Below are 10,795 nucleotides of genomic sequence, written 5' to 3'. Positions count from 1 at the left end.
CTTTGCAAACTCTGAGGGACAGGATCTCATCTTGCTGTAAACACCGCTCAAAGCACAAAATCATAGCCTCAACGGGTTCAAATTACAATATGCCCCTACTAACCAGATGGAGCCTACATGCATATTTAATTCACCTAAACATGCATTTCTAATCACATAATCATTAAATTCACATAATGACATAATTAAATCAATTATTGCCCTCCAGGCACGCTAATCAAGGCCCTAAGCCTTATTAGAAAATTTGAGACGCTATAACTATCCCCTCCTTATAGAAATTTCTTCCTCGAAATTACCTGAATAACTCGGGATACAGCTCCCGCATATCTTCCTCAAGTTCCCAAGTCACATCTTCTACTTTGATGTTCCTCCATAGTACTTTCAGTAAGGCGATGGTCTTGCTCCGCAAGACTTTATCCTTCTGGTCGAGAATTTGAACTGGCTTCTCCTCATATGATAAACCCTGATCCAGCTCCAAGTTCTCATAACTCAACAAATGCATAGAATCTGTTACATACTTCTGGAGAATGGATACATGAACACGCACTCAAGAAAAAATGCTTTTAATAACACCGAAAATGTGTTATCAAAACATACGATAACACTTTCTGATGTGTTAAGACCGACTATGTTATCGTAGGTCAGGGTACTTTACATAACACTTTATCAGTGTTATACATATGTGTTATTGTACTGTCAACGATAACACAATTTCTGTGTTTTTTTAATATATAGATAAGTGTTGAATTATGTTATTTATAGTCGATTATATAACACTTTTTTTGTGTTATACTACACTTTAGTATAACACTTTTTTTGTGTTATACTATACTTTAGTATAACACATTTTTTATGTTATACTACACTTTAGTATAACACATTATTTGTGTTATACTACACTTTAGTATAAATACATGTGTTATATTAGCTTAGAGAAACACAATCTTTTTTTACTTACACAAAACTAGGAAAACAAATATGAAAGTTGAAGCCAAATAAGGTAAGATAAATAGATTTTTATTAATTACTCAAATGTAATTACAATATTTAGTCTACTAGTCTAGGTTTAAGAAATCATATTACAACATAATTTATGCCCTATTTAGATTCCTTTATCACTAAATACAAAACAAGAAATGTATACAAAAATTAGTGAAATACATTCTTCCATTCTAAAGGCCTCAACTACAAATGTTGTCAAGAATTGCTCCAAAGAAATCATCTCAATATACCTGCACATTGTAAAAAAAAAGTCCTTTTATTATTAAGAACATAAGACTTAAGCTAGTTTCCACCTGTAAGCATATAGAGTTTAAATTAAATTCGTCAATATCCATACTCAAGAGCCTTTTCCTACTTTCTTCTTCATTCTTCTCTTCTTTAAAAAGTTCCTCTGCTCCAAATCTCAAGATAGCTGAAAGCTCATTCTGCAATGGTGTAATAGAAAATGGCAATTAGAGAAGACATGAGAGAGAAAAATAGTATAGAAACTCTACATTGCATTTTTTTTTAAAACTAAGTTTCCTGCCTAACCCTACAATATTTGGGGACCAGAAAACTATAGCAATTGCAATTGCAACGTAGGTAGCCAAGGGGGACTCAACCTTGTGGAAGCAAACCACATGCTTGACCATTGGAGCTACCCCTCTTGGGTTACTCTACATTAAATATTGATGTACAGAGAAAGAGAATTAGGGGCCTGGGAAAGGAGTTTAAGGGCCAGGGAAAAGATAACCACAACTAATCACCCACTGATAATCTACTTTATCATTTTTTAACAGAAAAAAAAATTTGTACATAATCCAAATAATTCAGGAAACTATTTCAAAACACCCCCACAGGACCCATACCTTGTCAAAATAACTCCCTTTCTTTGCTTCTTTCTTCTCCAATCTACCTTCTGCATTCAATTTCTGGATCACCAGGTGGTCAAGAACCTAAATGATACATGTAGAGATGTAAGTAAAACTTGTGAGAGAAAACAAAAGGCATTATTAGACTCTATAAAGCAAACAAATTTCTCAAGAATTTGAAGAGAATATCATCAACCATCTTTTTCTTAGCTCGCTCCAAGATATCTTCCTCAACACTTTTGCTTGTGACAAATCTGTAGATGTTCACAACTTCTTGTTAGCCGATTCTATGAGCTCTACTCATTGCCTGAAAATGAATGCATTAATTAAGTAAAACCATTTTCTCTGATTATATTCTGCAATGAAAAAACCCATAAAAAATAACATAAAATACAAAAAAGAAATTAAAAAATTAAAAGGAGATTTCATTTCAATGAAACCTGTAGGTCATTTTGAGGGTTCCAGTCCGAATCAAATATGATAACTGTATCTATTATTGCAAGGTTGATACCTAGGCCACCTGCCCGAGTTGAAAGAAGGAAGCAGAAATCATCACTACCAGGTGCATTAAAATGATCCATTACTTGCTGACACAGTTCAGCCTTAGTGCTGCCATCTAGCCTTTGAAATTGAAACCCTCTATGTGACATATATTCTGCTAGTATATCCAACATTCTTACCATCTGCAATAAATCAGTATTATTAATTTAACCATCAACAAATACTTATCTGGGCATTGAGTAATACAATATACTGCGAAGACATAATCACAGTCTTAGATAGATAACTCCCATACTACAATAGTAAAGATACAGGAACACTGAAAATCGGCAACATGCCTTTTATTTATCTGGATATATTGGCATTATAATTTTCTTCAGTATGAAAGAAAACTAACAGGGTCATCAAAATGAAGATAACAATTAAAAGAGCATAGAATAACAAGTCTCGCCTTTTCAAAATAAGTAAAGAAATAAATCACAACTCTCACAAAGTAACCCAAGGAACCAAAAAACCATACACTCAGAAAAACAATAACTTATTTTATTAAACCAAATTGAAGAAATAATCCGAATTGGCCAGCGGCCATGCAAGGAGGAAATATAAGAAAGGGAAAAGAAACACAAACAAACATAACATGGGAGAACGAAACAAAAAACTCAATCTCATACACACAATTGAAGAACCAAACACTTGAATCTTGTCTCAAATAACCAAGAATTTAATGTTATCCAACATTCTCTTCAAAATCTACAAAGATTTCTCTTATTCCTCTCCAACCAAGTATCCATCTACTTCCTAATGCTGAAGTCTTAATTACTAAATAAATGCGGCTGGATTAGTAAACAAGCCTGACAACAACAAAAAAATAGCCCATTTAGGAAATGAAAAATAAAACTTACATAGATAATTTATATATTTATTGACATAAATGTCCAGTTGGGGATTCCATCAACTTCTAAGGTCTAAAATAATAGCATACTCCACAAATGCTAGTACCATAAATAAACTTACAACATTTCTTCATGCTCAATTTCACTTATAAATCATATACATGACAAACTCATAGCATCAAGAAACATAATTCCAGATACTTTTCTAATATAACAAGTTAACTACAAGTTAAGTTTTGTTAATTTTGACAAAAGAGCATAGAAAAAAAATTCTTATACTGCTTCGATGCCTACAAAAAACCATCTACTTTGGATTCCTCCATTGAATGTCGAATGAAAATATGAAACCAGAGTGCTTTGAAGCCTAAAAAAAACCATGTACTTTTGGATTCTTCAACTGAATGTCAAATGAAGAATGAAACCAAAGTGCTTTGATGCCTACAAAAAATCATGTACTTTGGACACCGTGGTTCCAGAACTGGACATAAAGTGAGGAACACATAATTCATAGAGAGACATAAGCATGTTGGTGTAACATGCCAATTGAAAAAAGACATACCATTATTACAAAATAACAGAATAACAATGTTGCTAATACTTGGAACGTTGGTACATCAAAAAATTATGGCTTTAATATTAACGTTACAAGCATTTTGGCTTGCTTAGATACAGAGTGCCCTATGACTACGAGACACTACAATTCCTAGAATATAGTAAGAAAAATGGTAAAAGTAAACAAAGAATTATATCCAAATGCAAAACAAAGCAGACGTTTAAGCACAACAAGTGTTGCACTCTAATCAAGCTTCATAGCTTCAAGCAACCTCTCAAAAAACATATCAAGCACAATAGCATCTTAAACAAACCTGGGAAAAAATTAAAACACGATGCTTTGTGTCATGCAACCTAACAAGCAGCTTATCGAGTATAAGTAACTTCCCACTGCTCAAAATAATTCTCTCAAGTTTACTGCTATCATTGGTTCTTGAGTCGCCACCATAACCATGGTCTGCACTCTCAAATAGGAAGGGGTGATTGCAGCACTTCTTCAACTCAACCACAATATTTAAAAGTGAAACCTGAAAATAATTATTACACAAATGTTTCAACAATTGCTTAATACGAAAACTAGAACCACACTATGATGTTGATATGGAATGGTGAAGTTTTATCCATGGTAAACTTATGAGTAATAACATATCAAATTTCCAGTAGACACTAACAGAACATGGACACTAGAATCACAATACTGGCGTTGCTAAAGAATATTAATTTATTAAAACAAAAAACTCTAGAAAGAAAAATCTCTTCCACCAATATTAATTTGGCATTTCCATGGAAGCATTATGTTATACATAAGAAGTTACAAAGACACCCATAAAATATGTACATTAAATTCCCTGTCAAAGCAAATTCAATAATAAAACCAAAATCAATTGAAAACCAACAAGATAGAATAAATCAAGAAGAGGAGTTCTAGAAGTAAAGAAAGGCAAATGATAGGTCCCAGTACATTAATAGAATATAGATAGTAGAGAGGTTTGTGGGTAATTGTAGTGATGGATAGTGGATGCGTTGAAATAGTCTAGTATATACAAAGTAGAAGAATGAAGGAAGCATGATGATCGTAATGAATTGAGCAGTAGCCCTTGAGAGTGTTCTGGGAGTGAATTCCACCACCACTTGTGGCTAAAAATGATCAAACTAACAAAAGAAGCAATTGGGCAAGAGCTGCTTGTGCTTTTTCCCTATATTCAAAGTCACCTTGTCTCGTATCATATACATCATTGGGGCTGGTTCAATAGTTCAGCTTTTAACAGATCATGCCTTTATATTTTGGCCAAAAGTCAACTTTTCTTTAAAGAAACATCAACTTGTATTAATGCTAAAATAATACAAGAGTAAAGTGAGTGAGAAAACACCCAGATCATCAAACAAGCAAAAGGAGAAAAGCTAAACTGTCACCCCTACTTATAATAAACCACATCCATCAAAAACTAACAATAGACATATAATACCTCTAAATTCTTCAAAAAATATTTTCAACACATAATACCTGATTCCCACGAACTCCTTTGTTCAAGTCATGGAAGTTGCGTTCCAATATCCACTTATAGTACCTAAATGAAATATGTTAGCATCAAACATGTAGAGAGTAAATTGACTGATATTATAGAGACTCCTGTCTATAAATTAACAATAGAACTTACTGTTTCTGAAGTGGAGACATCTCAACCCTAAGAATTCGCTCAATTTTTGGAGGCAAAGATTTCTCTACATCCTTAATAACTCTTCGGAGAATGTGAGGTCTTAATTCCGTATGAAGATTAGCAAGCTATAAATATTCAAATGCAAATATTACTTTCAGAGTACGGACAATCAGCCAAAAAGAAATAAAGAGAAATGAAATCAATATTAAGTACCTAATCATAAATATTCTATGATGACTAAGCAAGATAAGTTGTATACCTCATTCTCATTAAAAGAGCCAAGATTCTTGTAATTCTGAACAAAATCATCTTTACTCCTGAACTTATCTGGATCAAGGAAATGAAGCAGGGCCCTACAAGAAAACAAAAGGTGAATATGGAAAATCAATAAGCATGAGTAGGAAGGTAAGACAAGTTAAGCGAAGTTTCCCTCATCGACACAATAAAAATTTATTCAGAAAAATCGTGATAATAATTCGGCTTTCCTATATATTTTTCAGTCTCAAGATCTACTTCTTAAGTTGTTTCTCGGAGCTCTAACAAGGTCAATAAAATGGTGGTCTAAAAAATTGCAAAAGTATAAACCAGGCAAGTGAAGCACCTGACATAACAAGAGTACATAAGCAAAATACCCATTTTCCATATGTATATATATATATACATATAAATCTATATATTGTTTATTTTATTTCAGGAAATCAAATAATCAATAAAGCAAGGGTTTTCAAGAATTTATCCACCTCCCTTTTTCTATATTTCCATAATCTCCTTTCTAGATTATTATCAGTCACAATATAAGCTGTAATTGTACAACTATGTTATGCATTTTCTTGTTTATAATAACAAAATTTTATTGAAGAATTCAAATAAGAAGAACATCTGGGAATTGAAACTAATTCAGAGAATGATTATGATAACTAAAATGTAATAAAAGCCAAGAGAAGACAGAAGAGTCAACAACATTGTAAGAATAAAAAAGAATAGTACTTGAAATAGGAGTAGTTTAGAAATATATTATTAAAATGATATCTAGACACCAGATGAAATTGATGCTGGTTCCACTATAACAACTAACAAAATAGTTGCCCAACATCAAAATTTTAGCATATCTAGAAACTGTAGCTGCTTCAACCTCTCCACACATAATTAAAGATGCCAAAAATTATCAAATAGAACATAAGAAATTCAAATTTAATAATTCAATATTTCTGCAAATTTAAACATTAAAGGAATTACTAAGCACCGAGTTTAAACCCGTCCAACAGCTAAAAGATTTGGTATATGTGCTCATAATCACAATTGGTGGAGGGAGAAGAACAAAAATTATTCCCATACTTCCCACTATCCAGGCACCATAATCAGCTCTAAACATAAAACTCCAAACAAGCTGGACTATTTTGTTAAATGGGTAATCACATGCATGTATAGCAAATTAACAACAATGCAGAACACACAAAATCTTATATGTCTGTGTTAGTGAAAAAGAGAAATTATTTACCACAACTCTTCCACACTGTTCTGTAATGGAGTACCAGTAATCAACAACTTGTTCTTGGTGCTAAATTCCTGTCAATCACAGCACTAGCAAATGGTAACAAACTAAACTTGAAAAGGAAAGATAAAATGGGCAGTTATAAATTCAATTGCCATGATTAACCTACCGAAAGTGTTGTATACAACTGTGCTTCACTATTTGTTAACCTGTGTGCTTCATCAACCATCAGATAGCACCACTTGATCTTTGAAAGGACAGCTTTATCTTTCAGAACTACTTCATATGTAGTCAATAGTGCATTAAACTTTATTGGCCTGCCAACATTTTTGTTATTGTAGAATTCATACTGCTGACAAACCTGCATCCAACAGAAAACTTTTAAGAAAAAATGAGGCACTAATTATGATAGCACTAAAAGAGACAATGGTCACATGTCCGTGACCTCCTCCCAAGTTATTAAAAAACCCTCACTTATGATGGGCACTTTTTGACATAAAAAAAGTATTCATAATGCACCATGTAGACTGTTACTAATATTAAAATATTTACATTAAACATCTATGTGACATATACCAATATACATGTAATGGAAAAACTTAAACTCACCTCTCGACTTGCACGAGTACCAACATATACAATAATATTCATCTCAGGTAGCCACTTCCTAAATTCTTTTGCCCAGTTTGACAATGTGGATAATGGTACAACAACAAGAAATGGCCCATGGATATGTTGAGCATTTTGTAAAGAGAACAAACAAAACCTTGATCTCAAGTCTAGCTCTAAAGAAAAACTCATGACCTCAAATTTCAAGAAATTTTCAAAATAACTACATTTACACCTGTAAAAACCCAAGCATGGATACTGACTGAACAGTTTTACCAAGACCCATCTCATCAGCTAAAATAACATTAGTATCATTTCGCCAACTGCAAAAAGAAAGAGATTTTAAACAGATAACTGCCAAAGTATAATACTTTTACGGTAACACTTAATCATGGAAAAACAGTTCCAAATAAAATGACATACCTATTAACAAGAAAATTCAGACCCTCAAGCTGATAATCACGCAGCTTTCCTCCCCTCAACCATTCAGGCTGCTCATCAAGCTTCCATAAACTAGCTAAACATTAAAAATGCACCCATTATGTCTGTTGCATATGACAAACCAAATTCTAGACAAAGATACAATGTTTAAAAGCATAGTTGAAATAAAAATCATAGTAGAAATAAGGTGTGTTTAGCAAACCAATGTCTGGAGATAAGTGCACAGTTAAAATGTACTCCTCCCACATATAAAATAAAGATAGTATTTACATTACTAACAAGTTTGCAGATATTTCTTTGTATAAAATACCAACGTGTTCTTTATATTTCATATTTTCTATCTGAATAAAACTGGTTCATTAAAAAAATAATGAAATGTTTGCGAATACATAAGAAATGGCAGGATCACAAAGTTGAAGCATATGAGCATCAAAATGGTTTTATTTACCTAGTTTTGTTCTTATTTAGTAGAAAAGAATGACATTGGAACTTTCATAGGCCACTCAAATTTGAGCACACCATCGTTCAAGTTTTTAAAACTCCAAAGCAATACCAACCTTTGCTCTTTTTGCGCTGGGGATCTACCAATTTCCCCTGTACAGAAATTTCAGCCTCACGGGCCTGCTCATAGATGACACACTACAAGAATTAGTAAAATATAGAAGCACTTTCTACTTGAGTGAGAATTTATGTTTGCATACAATCAAAACCCAGTGAAGTAAACTACCCAATGAGCTCAAGGCCAAAACAATGAAGGAAATCAACCCTGAAAAGCAAGAGCAGAAACAACACAAACTAGGGATCCAAATGCATATTCATCTGATGCTAACAAATGATGCATTGCATGATAGCCTTGGTTGAGGATCAAAATGCTGGATAAGCCTACACAATTTTAGGAATGTAAAAGGCTCAAGTGTAGAAAACTACTAATGGAACCATCGGTTGACATCTAATGCAGTGAATACATACTTGAGCAGAATACCAATATTTTCCACAAAAAAGAAAAATAAAATGTTCCTATGTCAATTTTTGTTTTCTTTTAATCAATTGTTAGAAAGATACAGTTTTTCAAGACAGAGGCTCCGGATAATGAAAATCGCAAGCTAAAACTTAAATTCACATGCAGATATGCTATGCACTTAAAATTAGTAAAGAGAACAAAAGGGCTAGGAACAAGATGATGATGATAAAGATCAAACAATTATGTTGTTGTGACTTTTACAATTAATGAAAACAATTTAAATGTCAAAAAAGTACATGGCATCCATATATGGTTTAAGATCAATTATTTCTCTGAAAGTAACATGGCCATTCAATTTACTTAAGCGACCCCGAGCATCTTGGCTGAACCTCTTAAGATGAATGGTCAAAATAGGCAGAGCTTTATTAATAAGGACCCTCTTGGTAGCATCCCTCTTGACCTTCACCGATTCAGAATTTCATTCATCATCACCATTTTTCTCAGTTTCAGGGTTCGGGGCTGATATCTTAGACTCGCTCTACTGAACTTTATTGCCGATAGATCCAGCACTACTAGCTTCGTCAACACAGCATGAATCTATTGCTTGACCAATTAAACTTTCTTGCTTGCAAGTGTGAAAGGAGCCTGAAGAACCTGATTGCTCTTGTGCATATTTAATCACAAGAAATATAGAAAAAATAAATCTTAAATACGGAAAAGAATTCTTAATCTTCTCGTAATTACCAAGAACAAGAAAACTATTAGTTAGAGTCTTCCTCAATACCTTCATTGCTTCTAAATCAGATCCAACTGTAGTAATTTCGTCTTGAATCAGAGAAACCCTTGACTCGAATGTGGGGAAGCCCTTCTCAGGATTTGTCTTTCATGAAGGGGAGTGAGAGATCGAGAGAGCTACTAGCCTACGGGAAAGACCAAGAGAGACCAGGAAGAGAAAGATTGAAGAAATGGGTAAGGGGAAATGGGTTCACAGGAAAGGTAGAAAAAACTTAGTCATTTTGGCGGTATTTTATTTTACTTTGTTGCCTGAAAATTTTCACATATAAAATAACTCTTTTTAAATACTATTATAATGATGTGTTATGGTAATGGGTGTTTGGTGTAGTGACGTTGTGAACCCCTGATAGAGCTAGAGGCATGGCCAATCTGTAAGCTACCTCTCCAACCTGTTCCAAAATCTCAAAGGGGCCAACAAATCTAGGGCTCCGCTTGCCCCGTACACCAAACTATTTCACTCCTCTCTAGGGAGAAACTCTGAGAAATACATGATCATCGACTTGAAACTCTACGTTTCTGTAGAGTCCAAGAACTTTACTTAGCTAAGATAGATAATAGTATGATAGTATGTTTAGTATTATCATTGTTACTGTGGATTTTTGGTTCAGACCGGGAATTATTTGGACACTCATAGTAGTACTTATAGATTTTCTAAGTTTAATCTATAGTTTAAGAATATTAAGTTAACCTAAGGTTTGATTAATGTGACTGATATTAAGGATTATATCTTTTATACTATAAGGTTTAGATATCAACCAATAGGATTTTAAGCACATGTTATGAATGGTGATTAAGGATTAAAGATTTTTGAGGATTAAATATAATAAGGAGTAAAGTTTGAATGTTATAGGGTCAGTCAGCAGCTTTTAGTACGTTGAAGGCTTAGTCAAGGCTGTTTACTCCATTCAAACTTAGCTAAAAATGTGTAATTTCGTGTTTAAATATTCAGCGTGTGCCGATATATCGCAGCTATAGGGGGCGATATGTCGCAGCACGTAGATACGGAAAACACGAAACGATGCACGGTCGCCTCGGGCATA

At 33.5% G+C, this 10,795-nt stretch overlaps 1 protein-coding gene and 1 long non-coding RNA gene across 3 annotated transcripts; both read right to left on the bottom strand.

The window, feature by feature from the left end:
* Positions 1–1,105: 1,105 nt before the first annotated feature.
* Positions 1,106–2,157, bottom strand: LOC133804860 (uncharacterized). 2 transcript variants are annotated; one of them, XR_009878665.1, is made up of 4 exons: positions 2,050–2,157; positions 1,851–1,937; positions 1,358–1,427; positions 1,106–1,232 (listed from the first exon to the last, which is right to left on the bottom strand). It is a non-coding gene; the product is annotated as an uncharacterized LOC133804860 (long non-coding RNA). The 2 variants fall into 2 exon arrangements; XR_009878666.1 differs by having other exon boundaries at positions 1,851–2,151.
* A 121-nt stretch (positions 2,158–2,278) lies between these two features.
* On the bottom strand, positions 2,279–7,758 carry LOC133804859 (protein CHROMATIN REMODELING 5-like). The gene is made up of 8 exons (XM_062242977.1): positions 7,559–7,758; positions 7,119–7,310; positions 6,956–7,023; positions 5,717–5,810; positions 5,458–5,582; positions 5,304–5,367; positions 4,114–4,326; positions 2,279–2,536 (listed from the first exon to the last, which is right to left on the bottom strand). Exons 1-8 carry the CDS (start codon positions 7,748–7,750, stop codon positions 2,279–2,281), a joined length of 1,206 nt encoding a protein of 401 aa, XP_062098961.1. The 5' UTR covers positions 7,751–7,758.
* Positions 7,759–10,795: the final 3,037 nt, after the last annotated feature.

The sequence above is a fragment of the Humulus lupulus genome, chromosome X, assembly GCF_963169125.1.
Source record: "Humulus lupulus chromosome X, drHumLupu1.1, whole genome shotgun sequence".
Lineage (NCBI taxonomy): Eukaryota > Viridiplantae > Streptophyta > Magnoliopsida > Rosales > Cannabaceae > Humulus > Humulus lupulus.
Note: the sequence above shows the minus strand (reverse complement) of the source record. Positions and strands in the feature narration are given on the sequence as shown.

Excerpts from the sequence above, each read along its gene's own strand:
- LOC133804859 (XM_062242977.1), bottom strand. The coding sequence starts at position 7,750 with ATGAGTTTTTCTTTAGAGCTAGACTTGAGATCAAGGTTTTGTTTGTTC. Across the intron at positions 5,583-5,716 it reads GCTCTTTTAATGAGAATGAG|CTTGCTAATCTTCATACGGA; the intron begins GTATACAACTTA and ends GAATATTTATAG. Across the intron at positions 5,368-5,457 it reads ATGTCTCCACTTCAGAAACA|GTACTATAAGTGGATATTGG; the intron begins GTAAGTTCTATT and ends TATTTCATTTAG.